Here is a 20,894-nt window from a genome sequence, read left to right as displayed (position 1 = left end):
TAGAAGAGGTATTGAAACAGTCAATTTGTTTGAGTAAAAGGAATTCATCTCAAAGAAGGAATGCTGGCTGTGTCTCCGCAGCTTAAACTTGAGTCTTCAGTGCACAGACACCTTTTTAATCAGTGGAGACACCTTTATCTGGCTGAGTGTCTTTGAGGAAACCATCTTCACGGAGAGGAGCAGAGAAGAACCTGAAGGGACGCTCAGTATCCCGCTGGATACCCTCCTTTCCTTGGATCAGACTCTGCACAGAGGCGCTCTCCCTGCCGCACCACGGCCTGGACCACAGAGTCTGGAGTCCTCAGCAGCTGTGTTACGTGGTTCTTCTGGGCCAGACCCTCCAGGACACTCTGGTATTGCATAATTACACAAACATATGTGCAGGAACTGAGGGTGTTACTGGTTTTTAATAGAAGTCAATAACATTGTTTCCTACCTTTCCAGCAGCCTGTGCATTTTTAAAAGTCAACTTGCATGAATCTGAAACGTTATAGCTAAATAGACATTCTTCTGTTTTACTGATGATTGACCCATATGACTTTGGTGGCACCTTACAGAGAATATTTTATTTTTTGTCACAAAATCAGTTACACACATTTATGCTCCCGAGGTTCCTCTGTAATAACTTTGAGCGTGATGTGCAGATTTAACCTCTCCAACGCTCTGCTTATTGACTAATTTGCTGACAAAATGACAGCCTCAGTTGCCCTTTGTGTATGATTCTAATTAGCAAACATCAGCATGCCAACATTTGAATACAGCAAGGAAAAAATGAGAAACATCATAACAGCTTAGTATACCCCTGTTAGGCTTTAACATTTAAATCAAACAGCAGCAAAGTAAAAATAGCCCCATAGAGGTATTAGCAACACAAAAAGCTGAGTCGCAAGATCTTTTCTAGATGCTGTTTCTCACTCTACAGCACGTCTCTGTGTGTCACCCACCTTTTCAAAGCCCTGCTCGACCACTGTCATATTTGGGTTGAGCTGATTGTGAACCCTCGGCTCCGTTACAGCTTTCTTTAGGTCATAGTTGAAGAACAACGAGTTCAGGATGACCTGTTTTTAGCAAGAAAATGCAACATGTCAAGTTTCACACACTTGAGTATGTGGATCTACAGGATGCCGATGCATGTGACTCTATCAGACTTACTAAGGCGGTGGCTGTGGTGATTTTTGTGCCACCAGATGCTCCCACAACCATTTTCACTCTGTTTTCTTTGTCAAAGATGATAGTAGGACACATGGAAGACAGCGGTCTCTTGCCTGCAGCAGATAAACACAATGTGGCTGAGATAAATGTTTACTTTCTAACTTGTGGTTTAATGGTGTTTGCAGCACTTTAACCACAAAAAGAGACATATTTGTTTGACACATATTTAAAATATCCGTCAACAAACCAAAGAACTCAAGGGGAATTAAAGCTTTCAGAGTTTCTGACAATGACAAATGCAGTAATAAATGGCATCCCTTTGGAGAAAGAGAAAAACAACATATTTGTTTAACCTAATATCCATCAATGAGGACATGTGTTAAAAAATCCTAAACAGTGTATCTTAGTGATAGGAATGTGACGGTTCATTTCAGCCACACCTGGCTGGATGAAGTTATTGGGCGATGGAGGGATTCCAAACCCATTGGTCATGTGTGGAGAGCTGAAGTCGTCCATTTCATCATTAAAAATGATCCCAGTGGACCGTGACATGACTTTAGACCCAAAGCTGTGGAAATAAAAAAGGCTTTTATATTGTGTATGCTTTATTCTGTAGGAGACATTTCTAAGTTAGATATTCAGAAGGTAAAATAAAACTGTACACTCAAGACCAAAGGTCAGGAGTCTTACTAGAGATTAATGGTGCTGGTGGCCGCCACTGCGCTCCCATCCTCAGCTATGACTGACAGGTGAGCTGTCCCGTGGTTGTCTGGGACAAAATAGTCAGGCTCGTAGTAGCTGTCTGGGTGCGTGGTGTCATCTGTAATTTTACTCCTTATGCCATCAGCAAAATAGTCTGAGGTCATGTTTTGGATTAGCTGAGGAGAGACAAACAAGTCAGCGGAAAAGGAAAAACACAGCCAACCAATCTTTAAACAGGCAGATTTCTTTGTTTATTGGGGGCTGATTCCTTGTCCTTGTGTAAAGCATGTGCTGCCTATCTACACCTAGTATGTGTAGCAGGAGACATTTGTGGTCATGTGGTCTGAAGGGTAATATGGGAAATATAATAAGCGCTTACATCGGTGATATTGAGATAGCGCGGGTCCCCCAGTCTGCTCCTCTTGGCATAAGCAAAACGAAACGCCTCGACGATACGGTGGTATGTCAGAGTCTTTTTCTCTGCTGTAGAGACACTTGTGTCTGTGAAGTTGTAGCCTGCAAAATATCCACGGGAAAAACATGTCTGGAGTAAATGAATATTCTCACTTCATTGGCTTAATCAAGGCTTTTCTGTCATTGCTCAAACCGTCAGTGGCAGGTAATTAAACTAAAGTCAAAGAACAACATGAACCAGTCCTGCAGAAATTAATCTATTGGCACAGATTCCTCCAGATTCATATATGAACACATTCATTGTTATTGTTTACGTTAAATTAATGATGGCTCTTTTTGTTTTAAGCATAACTTGAACAGATGGTTTGTTGATGGTGAATTAAATTTGGCAAGCAGAACTGAGCAGCAGCTCTGTTTTCTGCTTCCAAAACAGGCGGAGAAATATTCCTGGGACGACCTGGGGAAACCTGACATCCTTTCTTCTGCATGGCTGCACAAGCACTCAGCCAGGCTGCTCACCATCCACTATATTCAGTATGAGTGCCAGAACAGGGCCGCTGGAGGGGGCGTCTGGGACATGCATGGTGTATTCCCCGACGTTCAGCCTCAGAGGGTTCTCATTCAGCACAGGCTGGTATTCCAACAAATCATCCAGGGTGATAATGCCACCTGGAACGAGCACAGAAGCGTCAAGGTGAATGTAAAATGAGGAATAATAACACATGACTCTGAGCCGCTTATTGTGGTGTTTCTAGCAAGTCTAGCGGCTTGTACTGTGCGGCTTGATTCTGAGTGTATTAATCCTTGAATGAATACATGAAGACGTCAGTAGACAAGATAACAGCACAGCACCTGCAGCTTGGATGTCCTCAACAATGCGTTGTGCCATTGTCCCATTATAAAACACGTCGGGCCCCTCCTCTGCTATTCTTTGGTATGTGTCGGCCAGCTTTGGAAATCTAACAATGTCATTTTCTTTCAGGATGTTTTTTTGAGAGTCACAGAACACCTCACTGAAAGAAGAAAAGAAAAAGAAAAACAACTGTTCAGTACGTAAAGTCATTATGAGTAGAAAGTGAACCTGTCTAACATAGCACACCCCTAGAATTAAAAACTTTTCAGAATAGCCAGTTGGCTATGTTGTGAATTTATTTTATAAACTAAACATCAAATTTGGCCCAAATAAAAAATTTCCCAGACAGAATTATGAAAGACTCTTTCCCAAAAACCCAAAAACAACCAATATAATCATTTGTACTTTCTTTTAACCGGTGGGGTTCTTCTGTTTGTAAAACTTTCATCAGTCTTAGACAATTTATTTTGTGTGCATGACAGCCGCTCACTGTGTTTGGGCCCGATGGAGGGAGCAGATGGATCAAGAGGAAGATTACAAAAAACTGTCCAAGGTCCAATTCTTACAAGATATTGATGGAGGCCATAGCCAGGAGAGGTTTTGTTTAGGCTTAGCTTAGTATAAAAACTGGAAACAGCTAAACTGATCTCGTTTGTTAATGTTGTTTGTTAAATCTGTATACAATCCAAATGCTGTGGTTTTACAGGTATTACAAAAGGTGATGAAAGACTTTCTGTAATCTTGTAGGTAAGACTGTAGACAGACAGACGAAGCTGGTCATTTATCTGACTCTGGGCACAAAGTGTACAGTGCTCATCAAGAGACTAGGACTAGGACAGACAGCTAACAGCTTTCCACTGTTTCCAGTCTTCAAACTAAACTAAATAGATTCTTTAGTCTCTCTCATCTCCTGGCTGTAGTTTACTTTAACTTTACAGAGCATGTTCTTTGACAAATTGTTATATTCCATTCAGGTTTTAAAATGAGAATCAGCCTCACCACATGTTGGCGTCTCCTTGTATTGAATCTTTGCTCTTGAAGATGGCATGAGCCAAAGCTTTTCCGATAGGGAAACCATCACGAGCCAAGGCAATGCTGGGCTCAAACAGCTCCTTCCATGGCAGCCTGCCATGTCTTTTGTGTGCCATCTCATAACCACGGATTTCCCCTGGAATGGCTATGGACAATCCACCTGTCATGTAGAAACAGCAGTACAACCACTTTGAATTTCACAAGCTCCTTCTTTCCATCCCTTGTCTGAGTGGAGTCGGCATACCAAGAGACACCGTGAGAGATCTATAGACACATTGTGCTGCACTTCAGGATGAAGTATTTCATTTTTATGCAACCTGAAGCGGTTGCAAGGAAAAATATAGACAGATTGTTGGATGACATTAAATCTGAAAATCAGCTGGATGGAGAGGCTGAGGCCGAGAAAATCTATCCACTCTAAATCCCTCCCCAGAGTCATGTAGCTGAAACAGAACACAATAAAGTCAGATCTGCATTAAGTGAATCTGTGCCTGGAAGATATTCTAACAGCACACAGCTATTTGTTACCTGTACGAGAAAGCTTGGTGTTGTTGCCAAACATGTCTTCGGTGGCATTCATGGGCGCTGTCTCCCTCGCATCGATGGTCTCCACCCTCCCTGTTGAGCAGAAAATGAGGATTGATTGATCAGTTTTATCTCAGTTAGCTGGGTTGAGTATTTCTAATGAATGATGCACTCTCACCTGTAGAAGCATTATAGATGACAAAGAAGAGCCCTCCTCCGATACCCATGCTGTGAGCGTTCAAAAGGCCGACACATAGCAAGGCAGCGATGGAAGCGTCCACGGCTGAGCCATTTTTCTTCAGAATGTCCCTGAAAAGACATGGATACACTTAATACACCAGTGAGCACACTTGCGAGTCAAAATGTGCACTGTATGTCTTCTCACCTCCCTACTTCTGAACACTTTCCAGCATCTGCAGCCACAGCGGCCTTCGAGTAGAAGTGGTCTGTAGGGGGAGGTGTGTTTTTCTTCCCCAAGCCCATGAACACCCCCAGGAACAGGCTCACGGCAGCCACCAGAAGGACCACCAGACCAGCAATCAGGGACTTCCCAACCATTTTCCTGCCCGGGAGAATCAACAGGATCCTTCAGCTCACAAACGAGAGTCTTCTCCTTTAAACATCTCAAAATGGAACCCAGACCTTTACAAAGATAACAATGTGAAAGAAGACCAGAACACGTTTTTTATGTTTTACGTTCACTCACCTGTGGCGTATGGTTTTTCACAGCTTATTGGACAAAACAGAAGACAAAATAAATGCTGGCCCTTCAACTAACTCTGACTCTGCCGAGTGTCAGCAGCAATGACAAGGTGCTTGCTTTGAGCTTAAATCACCGCTGGTGTGTGTTGTGACATCTTTGGTTTTCAGGTGCAGCTTAGCTCATGTGTCACACTGTGATGCTGATGAGCAGCTTTCTGGATAATTGGCAGGCACTGCATTTGCACATGTTTTTGAAAGCTACAGGAAGAAAATGGGGAAAGTGACAAGGAGGAAGACAGGGATTGGAATGCAAAGGTCTTGACTTTACATGATGTATGTTTATATTCTTGGGAACATTTGCATTGACGAAATAAGGCTTGAAATCCTGACAGAAAACTGCACATGCAACTCTTCTCAAAACCTGAATTTGTTGTGGTTCAGTCCATCATTTTTCTTTTGAAACTATCTTCAAGTGATGGATGTCTTCCTTCCCCTATCGGAGGAAAACCTTTAAGTTTGCCTTTCAATAACCTTCCATTTCATTCTGATATCAATCTGCCAAGCTTGCCAAAGTGAAGGTGAGAATGATCTGTTTACAGATGCGAGCAGAATTCAGCCCGGACACGGAGCTCTGTGTGACTGGCTCAGCCAGCAGCTTTGTCATGCTCAGTCACAGTCACAGTCTATTTGGCTTATTCTGCAGGCATCCTCACACAGATTGAGATGCCTGAGCCTACACCCAGGATCACAGGTCCAAGATGGCAGCATCGGTGACCGTAGCTTCTCAATTGCAAAGGCCTTCTGTGATACCAGTGTGCAGTACTGTTGCTTGGCCACACTGATAAAGCACTGCCAAAAGACCCTGTGGTCTGCTGCTACTGCTGCTGCTGCTATGGTTGTATCTAAATCTAATCACTGTCATCCTGTTCTGGATCTCCCAGGTCCAGAGGCACCCCAAGGAAGGAGGTTTATTCAGTGGACAGAGCTGATTTATGGCGGAAGAGGACAATGACGTCACTTTGTGTTGCAGACGGCAAAAGCCTTTCTTTAATTCTGATGCTCATGTCACTGTCACTAGATGGTGGTGCTTTTATGAAATATCAGCTGGAGCTTGTTCATATTTTTATCCCTCAGCTAGAGGCGTATAGGTTTCATTTTGACTTTGCTAGAAGGGATACACTCACAATACCACTTTACCCTCCAGCTGTTTTTGCACAATAAAATGGGAATGACTTGTCCATGTCCGTATGCACAACAGCAAATCAAATCACACGCTGCTGTTGTTTCTCAGCGACAGGTGATACGCAGCCTGCAGAAACACTAGCAGCAGAGAGAGGGCCACAAGGAGGGGATGTCACGTGTTTTTATGGGTGGCTGCAGTCCTTTTAATAATAGAGGCTTCCTAGACAGACTCTGTTACGTGTGCTGCAATTATAAATTGGCAACTCAGCTTTTGCTTTCTTAGCAATGATGGATGGGTGTTTTTTTAGATTCCCTTAACTGTGTGGTTGGTTGGAGGGCAAAAGAAAAAACTGATAGATGCATATCTTACTTTACAGAGGTCACCAAACGTTTTTTTTTTTTTTCTTGTAACACCTTAAAATTAAGGTGGTTGTATGTGCTACTGATCAGATCAAAATTAGTCTGATTTTTTTTTCTTTATTTGTTAGTAGACAGCTTAGATGTGCAATAAAAGCCAAAAGCAAGGGCTCATCTTTACCCTTACACCAACAGGCCACCCAAACTGTATTGGTGTTTCACTGCATCCTGTTGTCCAGGTGCTCTGATTTGTCTTCAGTCTTGACAATGCAGATTTTTTTTTTCCCCCATTGTCATGCCAATATCTTACTATTATACAGAACAATATAACAGGATACAGATTAGTGTCTCTTATACCGAGATGTTTTTATTTTTGTGTGGGTCAAATTCCAAAAAGGCTGCAACTTTCTTCGTCCATTAGTTTCATTAGTCTTAATCTGCCTCCGAAATGCTCCTGTTGTTCAAACCATAACTAGACTGTTCAGTCAAATCATGATAACCTGGATGGCACCATAAGGCTGTAACCACAGAAGATGTTTTACTCACACACAAATAGTGCCCCTTATGATATGTAAACCGGACATCACCTGTAAAAGCTGCCCCTGAGACACCTCAGCACATTAATGGCTCTCTCACCATTGCCATGGTTCAAATGTATTCTTTATGCCATACACACAAAAAAATCTCTCACATATTTCAAAATCTAACAACAGGATCACAACAAGAGCAGGAAAGATGCATAACTGGCACATGGTGCAGAAATTAATGGTGGTGTTTTGTAAGAACCCTAAATCTCCAACAAATCAGTGGCATGGAGATGAAACGCTCAATTGAAGGCACCAGTAGATCATAATCACAACCTCTAGGAACATTTGCGGAAGGGTCAGTCCAGGGAGGAAGTGCAGCCAAGGGAAATGATTATTAGAGAGCGGATCAACTTTTGTGCTCCACTAAACAAGGGTAAGCCTGAATCATACCAGAAAATAGGGTCAAATCAGGATCAACGTCCTTAAAGCCACAATGATGGGACAACAAATAGAGTGAGTGTGGAGGGAAGGGTGAAATAACTAAGAGCTGTCTATTATGTGGCTGGATGCCTGAGCCTCCTTGACTGACCCCTGCGGGTCCCTGGAACGAGAAACTGATCCATATGACATAAAGGTGCACTGGGACATGGATGTTTGTCAAAGAATGACAGTGATTTAGTGGCTTTGTGGCAGATGCAAACAGGATTTGACAGCTCATGGAATATCTGACTGCAGGATTGCCAAAAGAGAAGTTCACATTTATACAGGGCCATTGGCTAAGCACATACTTGGCCAGCTGGAGACAAAAACCAAAGTTTTAGCTATTTTGGAGTGATATCTAAAAGCTCCCTTAGGGGCATCCCCCTAAACACTCAGAAACAAACTGAAACTTGGAGATTCAGAGGGCTTTTTCAAGTTATGCATGTTTCCTCAGATAGACTAGCTATTAAATATAACACTGATATCACTTATTATTATTCTCCCTTGTAGCTGCACATAGGAGCCTGGGAGGAGAGACGCGCAGCAGGCAGCAGATGCTGCGATTGGTCAGACGCTCCACGTTGCACAAACCTAAACAGGAGCGTAAAGCAGAGACGCCCGGAGGATGAAGCAGCCGGAGCATCCTCATCATCCGAGCCAGGCACACGTAGCCGAGGGTGGACGAAAAAACAAAAGCAAAATAGCAGTGCGTGACGGGTGCAAGAGAGAATACTGATGAATTAGACTGTTCATTGTTATTGTGTATTTCTGCATCGCATCCCTAGTCTGCAGACAGCCAGGCAGCAACGCAGCGCCAGACAACACGGCGCTGTTTTCTTCCTTCCACTGAGGAGCATCTGCTGGCTGGAAAACTAGTACTCATCATGGGGTTGTCTTTTTGGTAATATTGACCGAGCAGCAACGCAACACGCCGCCTGCATCTGCAGAAAAACAACACCATGGGTTCCAGACTGAGCAGGCAGAGCAGCCTGGACAACGAGAATTTCTCCAAAAAGCGACGCAAGCTTCTAGACAGCAGTGGAGAGAGCGACAGGGGCAGCCGGGGCGGCGGGGACTTTCTCTTTGCACTGATGCTGAAATCAGACAAACTGCCTGGGATGCTGCGGAGGACTAACCACAGCCCGTACATGAGGCGAGTGGCGTGGATCAAAGAGATACAGAAGCTGCTCCGTGACCGCAGAATTGAGCAAGCAACCGACGTGCTCAAATTACTGAGGAAGGTAAGGAGAAACTGCACAGAGCACGATCAAGTGCTTGCATACAGTGTGCGCCTGCTTTGTTGCTGATGCCTCCATACACATTTCCTCCTCTCACCAACAGATGGAGAACAAGCAGGGACTGTTCATGTGTGTGAATTCAGTTTGATGTGTTGCGTGCATGTTTAAAAATGATCAAGTGCCACAGGTGCCTCAGTCTTCCCCTGCAGGCTCTGCACTGTCCCCTGTCTTCCTCCAACCTTTGACCCCGTCCCAGCTCATCCCTCCCTTTCCCCTTAAGGTGACATGTGTGGCCTCACTTCTTCAATCACATCCTCGTGGAGCATTTGTTTTTATGGAAAGTAGGCCACTCGCAGAGCTGTGTACCTGTGACACACTGTTTCAGTGGCAGACACGGCATGTGACTCACCCCAGTGTTCTCTCTCACTGTGGGTAAACGTGCACCGCCATGACAGACGTAAAACAATTACCTGCAAATGAGGAAACGGTCAAACTACGTACTACGTGTGTCATTGCATTATGTCTCTGGATTGGATCTGCATATTTCCACAAACCTTGCACAAAAAAACACAGCCCCTTCACTTCTACATCTGTCCTTGTTTCCTCCTCTACAGCCAGTATCTCACCTCCTCTTTGGCTGTTCTAATGCTCCCATTACAAAGACCTGCCCGCTCCATCTCTCCCCACTGTTAATGTCTCTCTGTCTCTCTCTCTGTGTAATGGCCTGTGCTCTGGCAGCAACAATATAAGCCCTGGAGTCCTGTGTTCCCCAACACAAAATATTCTCCAAAAGCTTTTATAACGCCCACTTCAATGTGTTGAGACATTTCCTATCTTCCTTGACTGATGAAATTCCTTAAACCGATATCCGATAATCTAATTAATCACATCTTAAATTGTAATTGTCACGCAGGCCCGAAACATTGTTGTTTTCATCTTATTCTTTATCCTCAAAATAAAGTAATTGTTGAAACTGACACAGTCACTTAGCATTTGTTGCAATGAACTGGAGGCAATTTTTGCTCTCCCAGCATAATAGCTACTAGAAAGTATTGTAGTCGTGACCTAGAATATGCTGCACTCCACTACACTGAGTAAATTGTGTTAGCTCTTAATCAGAGGTTTGCTTTCAAAGCCTCTTCTCACCTGCTGTGGCATATGCAGCTTTAAAACACATGTGAAAGACTATGTAGGTGCATCGGAGATGTGACAGTATCCCTGGTGATCTAATTTGTTTTCTTGCCCTCCGGGACCTCCTCTGTCTTTTAGCTGTCAAGCAATCCGATGTTAATTACTCTGAAGCCTTGACACAGGAGAGAGTGGAACCTCCTTAATCAAGCCAAGGAGATAAACTGGCCAGGCTAGGCTCCATGACAGCCACATCACAGGGGACACGGGCTCACTTCCTTTAAATGAGCTCTACTTTTATTAAATGAGCCTCTCTTTATCTTTACTTGCAGCATTGCAAGCAGGCAGATGTCTGAGAGATTGCTCTCAGAATTTAAAAGGACTTTGTGACAAAGTTAATTGGTGTGTAACTGCGAGCTCTGCTCCAGATATGAAAAAGATCTGAAGCTTTGCCGCAGACGTGGGAAGTATTCAAGGCTTTGTGTCACGCTCACACATGACAGTTGATCGTGTCTAAACACAGACGGGAGATATTTTTATACCTTGTTTCTCAGAAGGGCAGAGCCCCCCCCCTCGCTCGAGGTTCAGTCTGCGTTTACCGTTGCCCTTGTTAAAAGGGGAGCCAACCTCCCACTCAAACTGTCTATTACAATCAATGCTGATTGTGTTCGAGAAAAAAAATGCGGATGCGTCCTTTGTGTGTGTGTGCGTGTGTGTGTCTGTGTGCCCAGGTGCGCACAATGTATGCAGTGTCTCCGAAGCTTTCTTCTCTCATTAAAGTTGCATGCTGCACAAATGCTCACCACAGTAGTTCTCATTTGTATCTTGAGCCCGGACATGTTGATGAAGGCAAGTAGTACAGTTCAGTACACACGACTGCTGACTGCTGCTCGTCTCTTAACACTCAAAAGCTCATCTAGCTCGCCTGACGTCTCTTTTTTAGTTGGGTTGATTTGTTTTACGGCAGATGTGTTCGGAATTGTCATATCCGTGAGTAAGCTGCGATGACGGCTGTCAGTTTTGACCTCTTTGCAGCTGTATATATGTGAAAAGAACAGCCAAATATTATGAGATGAAAAAACACCGTAAGAAATAATACATTATTTTAGTTTTTCCAGGAGAGGTTTGAAAGGTCAAGGATAGTAAAGCATGTATAGAGTTTACATCAGAACAGATGAAATCAGTCCTGTGACATGTTGGAATATGGACTGTGGCTCGGTGCCATGTAGGCATTATTATTTCTACCAAAACAGAGCTCTCAGTGACTTCCCCTGGATCTGGCTTCCCCACTGTGGATGAAAACGCTTCTGTTTCTTTTAATGAATATTTAAAATAAAATGTCTAACGTCACAATGCCCCTAATACAGCAGGGAACTTTTCTCTCTGTAATGCTTTTTGGTCTACAGCCACACTGTTACTGTCTATTCCTAATACTTTTAGTGTTTTGCAACTCCATCTTGCTGTGTTTATGATTCCTCTTATCCTGTCGTCTTTGCTAGGATCTGGGTTTGGAAGGCACCTCACTCAACGACATCTTGTACAAAAACGCTGCCTTCCTCAATCTAGTGGACCCGATCTCACATGAATTGCTGCTCAGCCTGGCTCGGGAGATGCAGTGTCCTAAGAAGGTCAGTTACATGTGATGTTTTTCCTCTTTAAGGAAGCGTCTACAAAAATCAGACTTGATGTTAGCATTCTGCATGAGGAAGCCTTCTCCTGAAAACATTTCCCTTTTGATTTCCGTTGGTGTAGTAATCAGTGCATAAGTTCAACAGAAGTCTAATCTCGGTATGTTATGAGCTTACATTTCTACGGACGGATGATTGAAACAAATACAGACGCCTTATGTTTAGAAAAAGGAACATTATTCCGTTTGAATCCTGGACAACGGCTTGATGCAGTTTGTTGAATTTTCATACCTGGACGCTCAATGCAATTGTTAATATCGACAAGCGATAAACATCAAATAGGTTAAATGCTGTATATGCTTGTATGTAATGCTTATATGAATTCATAATTCTGTCTAATCTTCTAACTGTGAATACTGACTTATTTTGATGAAAACAGCCACCAGCAGCTACAATATGGCTAATGAACTACAATTACTAGTGTTTTTCAGTGTTTATTGTTTTCATGTGTTGAATCTGGCCTCTCTCCTGTTCTTCCTGTGTTTCTCCTGCTGCTGCGTGTTACACTTGATTACATTTTGTTGCTCCAGCACGGCACAGCTAAATTGGGTTTTGTTCAGGAGTAGCTCAAGGCTTCAGTAATAATATTTTTTTTCCTGTTCAGGTGAATGATGTTACTGCTGAAACGTTTTTTGAAAGTGGATGGAACTTTGCAGGATTTAAAACCTAGTAATAAAAGCAATATACTAAGATGCTTTCTCTTCCACACACAAGCAGGAAAAATCTCATATTGAAAGGTGCTGCTTCACCACTGTCAGTCCCTTTGTTCTCTGTGCCATTAGCAGCTCTCTTTCTGCTCTCTTCTGCAGGATGCAGACACCATAAAGTCTTCTGACAAGATTTGCCGACAGCTAATCTATCACCTGACCCCGCACTCAAAGTGGTTGAGGCAGAGCATGTCCAGACGGAAATCCCAGGCCTGGTAAGCCCTTCTGTCCAGACATTCAGTCTGTAATAAATCTACAGCTTCACAAAACAGAGAACAGAGATTAGAGATTTACATTTTTTGTTCAGCTGACTTTGAAATAGGACAGAGCTTGCCACCGGCTGACCTGACAGGAATTTCCTGGTAACTAGGGATGTCTAGGTTATTGGAAAATCTGCATCAGGGCCTGTCCAGGCATTTTTAAAACAACTGATTTGGACCTGAATCGGTCCTTCCGATCTTTTGTAGTTATTTGTAGACTGCCATAAACACATCACACAACACAATGCTGCATTTAAAAAAGAGAAAGGTTTCCTGGAGACAGCGTCAAGTGAAAAATATTACAGAGACGGTTACAGAGTTAAACCAGCTCATTTCTGTAGTACAGAACACAGGTTTTCTGGGGCCAAGGTAAGAGCTACCCTCTCCTCTATACATTACCTTTGACTGACCTATTTATTGTAATTTAATACAGTCACACAGTGAATTCGTGATCTAGGAGGATATGTAAGAGAAGAAAAGCCTTTATGAATCTCCAGGGGAGGAAATTTTGTATATTTAAGATTGGATCAGACTCAGATTGGTCAATACTGAATGTTAAAAGATCGGTATCAAACCAGGAGGCAAACTAACTTGACTGGAACATCCCTACTGGTAACCACAGTTGTCAGTCTTATGTCCTCATAGGTAATGTGCATTGCTTCCGGTGTTTCACCCTTAATAGATGACAACTAATATTTCCATCTGTTTGCTTAAGAAAAGCTGGGAGGGTTATGCAAAAATGTAACTGTACTCACTTTGATGAAAGAGTGGATCGCTTTTGATGTGCAAATGACGAATAGAGAATTAGACTGTGTACAGATAGGGTTTTTATGTGCCTAGTTGTTGCTTGGTAATCTCATTCATGAAAAGAAAGAGGCTATCATAGTTCTTTCTCTTGTAATTGCTTATTCTACAGCTGGCTAGCCACTGCAAATAATGCATTCATATTCCAGAAATGACAATGATCTTAGGATTGAGAGGGAGACCATGCAAGCACAGAGATCATGCAGTTTCGTTATGAATCCGTCACAGGTATCAACACGCAGACTCGAAGGAAAAACTAAGGCATATTCACAGGGATCTGGAGGATCAGGCGCTTCACTGAGCTGTACAATTAGGGCTTTGTTGTGCTTGTGGATGTTTAGTTTAGTTAGATTTAACTGACACAGACAACATCTCTGAACAATTTCAGACATATGATCTTTAAATTCCTATTGCTTAAGTTTTTTTTTTTAAATTTGTCATGTTGCTGGCTTCATAAAGCTACAGAGAGACAGTCTGACAGTCTGACTGGCTGAGACAGCAACAGCAACATTAATCATTAAAACAAAAATCCACACTAAAACAGAATATTAATACAGTCTGTACTGGGAGCCCTGACAGCTACGCCTGCTGTTGTGTTCACGAACAAATTCCTGTCAGAGCCTGAAAGAGACGAGACAGGGCCAGTCTGCTGCCAACTGTGAATACAAGATTCACCTCACAAACTCAATTTATGGAGATATTGTTTTCTGGTATCAGCTTTATAAAAACAGTCAAATAATATTTTAAATTCTGACACAAATGCTGCCGGACTGGGTAGCTACTTGTTCTGTGGTCTGGTAGGGACCACATGCTTATTTTCATGTGTTAAAGAAACAGAACAACATCTTGGAAACTTCTCTTATCTCAAGTCAAATGACTGACCCCATGCATCATGTCTGCGTGGTCAATGTGAATATATTAATCTGCAGCCGACAGACAGTTTAGCTTAGCATTAGGGCTGAGAAAAGACAGTTTACCTGTCTCTGTCTGAAGGTGACCAAGTCTGTCCACCTGCAGCTCTCAAGCTTAGTTAATAACATGTTATGGCTCATTGAACCAATGTAAATAAAGTTTTAGGTGTGCTGAGAAGCTACAGACAGTTTCCAGGAAAACATTTGATGTTTAAATTGTAATAACAACTTGGAAAGTCTAACCGTCTTGGCCTTTGACTTGCTTAATTGTTGACATTATCTATGCAGAAGTAGGGCAGACGTAAGGAACCGTAACGCTTGGAAAATGTTACAATTTTTTCACTTGCAAGCTGAATGGCCGTCTCTCACAAACACCTAATGTCATACTTTTGAGCATATACAGACATTTTTTTTTTACTGTCCGCTTACATACAGTCTATACTTGGCACATTGTTTATAGCGTTAATTCACCAAAGGGAGAAAAATTACTTTCCAGTTGGACACATGAGACCACCAGAGGAGCATGTTAGACTACTATCCACTCTTTATGTTATGTTAATCATCTCATGGCTGTAGCTGCATAATAGCACTTAGACATGTGAGCAGAGTTTATTGTCAAATAAGGATTTAATTGCCACATAGACAGGAAAGGCATGTTTTAATTATCATTTAGGGTGGATTTCACCTCCCTTTATCCTCCGTCTTTGTTCATCCGTGCAACAATCCCACCTCTGTGAATTTTCTCTCCACTTGGAGGAAACAGCTCAGTCCATTTTAATTCCACTGTTGTGCACACCGGTCGCTCTAAATACCCTTCGCAGTTTTCTGACTGAAAGGCCACACTGAATTAATATCTGGATCTCACTAATCCTGTTAAGCTAACTACCTAGTTTATTCGGCTTTGGCTACAAATATATGGTAATCTTTTCTCTCTTTTTTTTTCTACGTGTTTCATGAAAGAGCTTGAAACAGCTTGATGGAAGCAGTGACCCAGAAATGCTGCTGAGGCGTTCTCACCTTAAGGGGAATTTCATTGAGCATAAAAACTGCCAACACTTTTGTGACCTTTTTTGTGTTCAGTGTTAACCGTTCTGTTCCGTCAACCTCATTTGACGTCATACTCATATTGACCTCAAATAAAACAACCAAAAGTAATATTTAGTGGCCACTCAGCTTTCGCTTGATCTATTTCCAATAATTTCATCTGTCCTCAAATTCCCTAGCATGTATTATATTGTGCATTGTAGCGTACCATGCACGTTGAAGCTTCCTCAGGGGCCCATCAGTCACTTTTTACTTTCAGCTTCAAGTTGTACGCCAGGAAAATACAGAATAAGATGCAATTGTCACCGAGAGAGGCAACAGTGTTTGGATCAGCTCCAGGTTGGGTTTTTGACCAAAACATCCAACACATAAAAAGTTATCATTGTGACGCTTATGTGTAGGAACTGCCTTTATTGTGAAGTGAGGTTGAATTTTCTGCAGCTTGAAGGACAATGCAGTGGTGACTGTGTGTGTGTGTGTGCAGCCGTGCACACTCCTCTATTTGCTCTTATGAACAGAATGCAACAGAAAATAAATTGAAAGTATGTGTCATGCAAGGAAGCAGATGTGATCTGACTGCTCATCTCACGCAGATGGACTTCACCCATCAGAGGACTGAAATAAACTATAGAGCAAAGTTTGAACATAAATGACTCTGCAAAAAAATGGTGTGAGCGATGCCACAATAGCCCAGGGGAGCGCTAAGGAGAAATTGAACGCCTGGAAAATGGGATTTATATGACGGCTCTTTTTAACCACCAACATTACGCATTATCAGATACATTTGAACAGATTCAAAATGTACTACTTCTTATTTTTTTAAACATATTTTCAGCACATCTCAGTCCGCATCATCTGAATTCTAACACTGTCATTATATCAAATCACTTGAGGCTGATGAGCCATGTGGAGACAAGAGGTGCTCTCTGCCTCTTGTGTTTAAGTGAGAACACTTAATAAACGGGTTCATTATAAAATCTAAATTTAATTACTTAATTACGAAATGGGTGTTTATGGGTTTACTTGATTGTGATGTAGTTTGGTAAGCACTGTAAAATATTGATGCCAGTTACGGTAGTGCTGGATTCAATTTATTAGGCCTTGTGCACAGAGGGATTGTTTTTTCTCTGCCTGGTTCTTTAAACTTCTATTCAGCAACAGATAACAAATGTGATTTGATTAATTATCGAGACATCTCTGCACTTTTTTTTTTTAAATATATTTCTCACCTATAAACTGTTATCAGTGTTATTGTGGATGGAAAAAACACAAACACCTTCACCAAGTTATTAGTGACACATTTTCCGGTATCAGATTAATAAGGAGGAAGGATGAATGAGGCTTCCAGGGAGGACACGTGAGACATCAGTTTTTTGTGCTTCCTCAAAACCTATTCACACCTGCAGGGGAGCCTCTGCCGTAGCCATTAGGACTTTTGTGCCTCTGGGGAAGATGAGGTTTCTGTCATATAAAAAGCTTGCAGGGCCATACAATGGAGAAAGGGAGGACTGTGGCTCACAAGACTTTGACAGCGGTACAGCAGGCTTGACAAAAGACCTTTTTCTGATAGATTTTATTCTCAACAGAAGATTAAACTTATTTAGCCTTATTTTTTTCTATTAATACAAACCTCTCTGCTCATCAACCCATCACCTGCTGTGAAAAGGAGGCAGTGAAGGCTCCTGAGGGCACATCCATTTTCAACGTGACCAAAAAAAAACACTTCAAAGCATCATAAGTGACAGGTACTGCAGTGGATGTCACAGTAAGTCACGGGGCGCCCGAGGATGTTTTAATTCACTCTGACACAGAATCAGCGTTACAGGCCACTTCTGTAACAGCTCAAGTTAAACACACCGTGGCCTCCTGAGGCGGTGAGCGGGACAGAGATGGGCACCGGTAAATGGGACTGACTGGAAACAAAGGGGCAAGACAAGTGTGTACTGCACGTAACGCAGTAGCTAATGCTACTGAAAGGGCTCACTTATGTTCAGATTCAGCATCAAGTCCTGAGTGTATTACTGAAAGGGTTTTAAAGGTGTTCAGCAGCTTGGGCAACAAAACAGAAAAATATCCTGCACAGAATAATCTGTACTTAAGCAGTGAATAAAGCTTCATATAATGACAAACCTGATTAATCACCTCAGTATACATGGAAAAGCCCTGCAGATAAAACTAGAACACAGACTTTCACCTGTACTTCTTTATACTTTAACTCCACTCCATCTCTCTACAGCTCTCTCTATTTATTTATCTGCATTTATTTGATCACTTTTAGAGAAAGATTTTACACAATGGTTGATATAACGAGTACACAGTGTTAGAACTGGTTAAACCAGTGGTGTTCAAACCTGGTGTGTAATTAGGGTCACGTTTCAGATTAGCAGCTCCACCAAGTAGTGGTATTTGGCTCTCAGTCTCTCACATGGCTTTATTTCAATAAAATTTAATGAAAAGGTACATAAATTGAAGACACATTTGTTGTTTGTGTTTGTTTTTTTGTTTTTCTTCTATCCTGTCCCAGCAATCATTTCATGACTCCTCAAACTGATCTGCGCTCCCTGTTTATAAAACTATATATGAAGCAGTTTAAACCAGGTCCACCTCCTGCAGCTACAGCAGCAACATGCTGCGATCACACTGATGCATCAAAATTAACAATATAATGATCTCATATATAATACCATCAGCCACAGGGACCAAACCAGTACTCTTGAGAACATGTTCCATCTCTTCCCCTTGCAGAAACTGATCACAAACATGTGCCTGTACTTTTATCTTTAACTGGATGTCTGCTCATTTCATGCCACGTTAATGAATGAAATGCTAATTTAATATTTAAGTGATGCTTTAGTGTCCACATGAATTCATCTTTAATTAATGGCAGGAATTCATTGTACATTTTGCATTAATGTACTACTTTTGTACCCTTACCACAAGGAGTTACAGGTAGTCACTGTGCTGCACTTACAAATAAGTGCAGACATATACAAAAAAACACCTCATCATATTTGACTGATATCATCAAAATCTGTCATCATCAACAGGCATCTCTTTTTTTCTTGCCAAGGATCTTCTGTTAAATTTTCATCTCCTAAAATGCATCATAGTTTTATATTTTAAATGATGAGCTGCTCAGCTCAGACTGTGCTATAAGGAGCTCGCATGCTCCTGGCCCTCCGAGCTTTAAGCTCAAGCTGCTGGTTCATTGGGATGTTTTGGCTCTTCTGTTAACACTAGTAAATCCCCACATGCTGGAGTCTCTGTGTCAGCCTTCCGCTCCAAGCTGGACCAGTCACCCCTCATTTATACAACACAGGAAGCACAACATAACACCATGGCCTTGTTCCCAAGTCATAGTTAGAGGGCTCATTCAAAGATTCTGTCACCATCCAGCTATAACCTCCTTAAATTAAAGTGTCATCTGGGTAATCCCACTCTCTTTCTCTTCATGTTTCCAAACAGTCTCAAGACCACTCTACAGAAAAAGCTGTCCAGTGAATCTGTCGACTTGTCCGGTATCCCTCTGTCCAGCCGTGATGTCCGTCAAGTTGCTTACTACCTCCAAAACAACAGAGACACTGTGGTGGCTGTGGACATCAGCTTCACTGAACTCCAAGACGAGAACCTGAAGCTCCTGCTGCCTCTTCTGGCCTCGCTGCCCAAACTCAGCACCCTGGCTCTCAATGGTAACCGGCTCACCCTGGCTATACTCAAAGACCTCACAGAGATGCTCAAAGACCCCAAGATGTTCTCCAGCCTGGCCTGGATCGACCTTGGCAATAACGTGGACATTTTTACTATGCCTCAGCCGCTGCTAGTCGCATTGCGTCGTCGTTGTAGCCTAAAGAGCAGCCTGCCCACCATTTATGAGTACACAGAGGGTCAGCCCTACTGCTACCACCTGGAGACCTCTATCGAGGAGCCCAGCCACTACGAGGAGGAAGAGGAGGAGGAAGAGGAGGTGGAGGATGACGAGGATGATGTGGCAAACAAATTTGAGCTGGAGCCGTGGGGCTTAGGGGAGAAGCAGCTCTCAAAGGACTTCACCCTTCACTACTGTGAAAGGTGATGGGTCTTCTCTCTCTGAGGCTCTTTTAGCTGTGGTTGAAATGATGTCCCACAGCACTCCGTTACTTCCTTCGCCTTCTTGCCCTCACACCACGAGCCCAGTCACCCTTCGAGGCATGAGGGAGACCACTGCCCACATTGTGAACTTCTTGTCCTGACACGGCTAGCAAGCTATTCCTAACCATCTCTGAGTTAACCCACACAAGATAGTGACAATGAAGTGACGGCCACGACGGCGGACTTACTGTGTTGGTGGATGGTGCTCTTGGGAACAAGGTGCGGTTTCATTGGAGGGGGGCTGGAAGAGTTAATGAACCAGTGCTCGCTCTCTTTCTTCCTCTCTCTCTCTCTCTCTCTCTCTCTCTGTCTCTCTCTCTCTCTGTGTGATAGTGGCAGCTGAGGAGCCAATCTCAAGGAGATTTAGATCAGTCAGTCGGATGGAGGAACAGCATCCCGGCGGTAGCTGAAGTGGACCTCGAGTTAGTTTGGAAACGGTGGGTCCCAGTGGGTTCTCTACCAGGACTGAGACTATCTCTGGCAGGCAGGGCCTAGCTCCACATTGTGTGTTCTCTGTTAATCTCTCAACAAAAGCTATGACACAAGTTCAACAGACTATACAGCCGACGACCCATCACGTGACGCCGGCAAAACTGCTAGGTCGACTTTTTGCGTTTTCCCCCCCTTTCCAAATGTCCACTTGTGAATACCCACGCAGCTCTTGTGTAGATGTAAATGAGGACACAAAACATGGCTCTGTTGTGTTTCCACGGGCTATTTTTGTGCACTTTGGTGAACAAAGCAATCTTAGAAGACAACAGGTAGGACTTAACAATGGGTAGCTGTCACTGATTGTTTTTGTACTTGCCTAAATGCTGATATTCACCTCTTTGTAATTATTGAGCTGTTGTAGTCATCACCACAGTGTTTCAGTGCATTTATGACACTACAGCCAACTGCTAATATGGGCCACTGAGTCAGAGCAGCACCCAAACTGCCCTTCCTACTGCCGTTCGTCTCTACAGATATGTTGTCATTGCCATTTATTGATGGTGTACCTCAGTGGCCCTGTGTTTGTTATGAGAAACAGCCATGACTGTTATCTGTGGGTTATAATCCA

The 20,894-nt window shown here is 42.8% G+C and overlaps 2 protein-coding genes across 2 annotated transcripts; one reads left to right on the top strand and one right to left on the bottom strand.

Annotated features, from left to right (window-relative positions):
• Window positions 1–137: 137 nt before the first annotated feature.
• ggt1a (gamma-glutamyltransferase 1a) lies at window positions 138–5,325 on the bottom strand. Its single transcript, XM_084550634.1, has 12 exons — window positions 5,064–5,325; window positions 4,857–4,987; window positions 4,682–4,771; window positions 4,121–4,313; window positions 3,121–3,281; window positions 2,788–2,937; window positions 2,234–2,370; window positions 1,843–2,030; window positions 1,593–1,720; window positions 1,153–1,265; window positions 945–1,058; window positions 138–350 (listed from the first exon to the last, which is right to left on the bottom strand). The coding sequence occupies exons 1-12, from the start codon at window positions 5,234–5,236 to the stop codon at window positions 204–206; spliced, it is 1,725 nt and encodes a 574-aa protein (XP_084406760.1). The 5' UTR covers window positions 5,237–5,325; the 3' UTR covers window positions 138–203.
• A 3,096-nt stretch (window positions 5,326–8,421) lies between these two features.
• Window positions 8,422–19,778, top strand: lrrc75ba (leucine rich repeat containing 75Ba; the record flags this gene model as incomplete). The annotated part of the gene is made up of 4 exons (XM_084550674.1): window positions 8,422–9,167; window positions 11,792–11,920; window positions 12,790–12,902; window positions 19,172–19,778. The coding sequence occupies exons 1-4, from the start codon at window positions 8,886–8,888 to the stop codon at window positions 19,776–19,778; spliced, it is 1,131 nt and encodes a 376-aa protein (XP_084406800.1). The 5' UTR covers window positions 8,422–8,885.
• Window positions 19,779–20,894: the final 1,116 nt, after the last annotated feature.

Source organism: Chelon labrosus (assembly GCF_963514085.1).
Source record: "Chelon labrosus genome assembly, chromosome: 9".
Taxonomy (NCBI): Eukaryota; Metazoa; Chordata; class Actinopteri; order Mugiliformes; family Mugilidae; genus Chelon; species Chelon labrosus.
This window is presented reverse-complemented; position numbering and strand designations above follow the sequence as displayed.

What these genes read in the sequence shown, in the direction of transcription:
- ggt1a (XM_084550634.1), bottom strand. Translation starts at nt 5,236, where the DNA reads ATGGTTGGGAAGTCCCTGATTGCTGGTCTGGTGGTCCTTCTGGTGGCT. An exon ending in CATCTATAATGCTTCTACAG is followed by an intron (nt 4,772 to 4,856) that starts GTGAGAGTGCAT and finishes TCTGCTCAACAG; the next exon opens with GGAGGGTGGAGACCATCGAT. An exon ending in GCTATCTCAATATCACCGAT is followed by an intron (nt 2,031 to 2,233) that starts GTAAGCGCTTAT and finishes GTCTCTCCTCAG; the next exon opens with CTAATCCAAAACATGACCTC.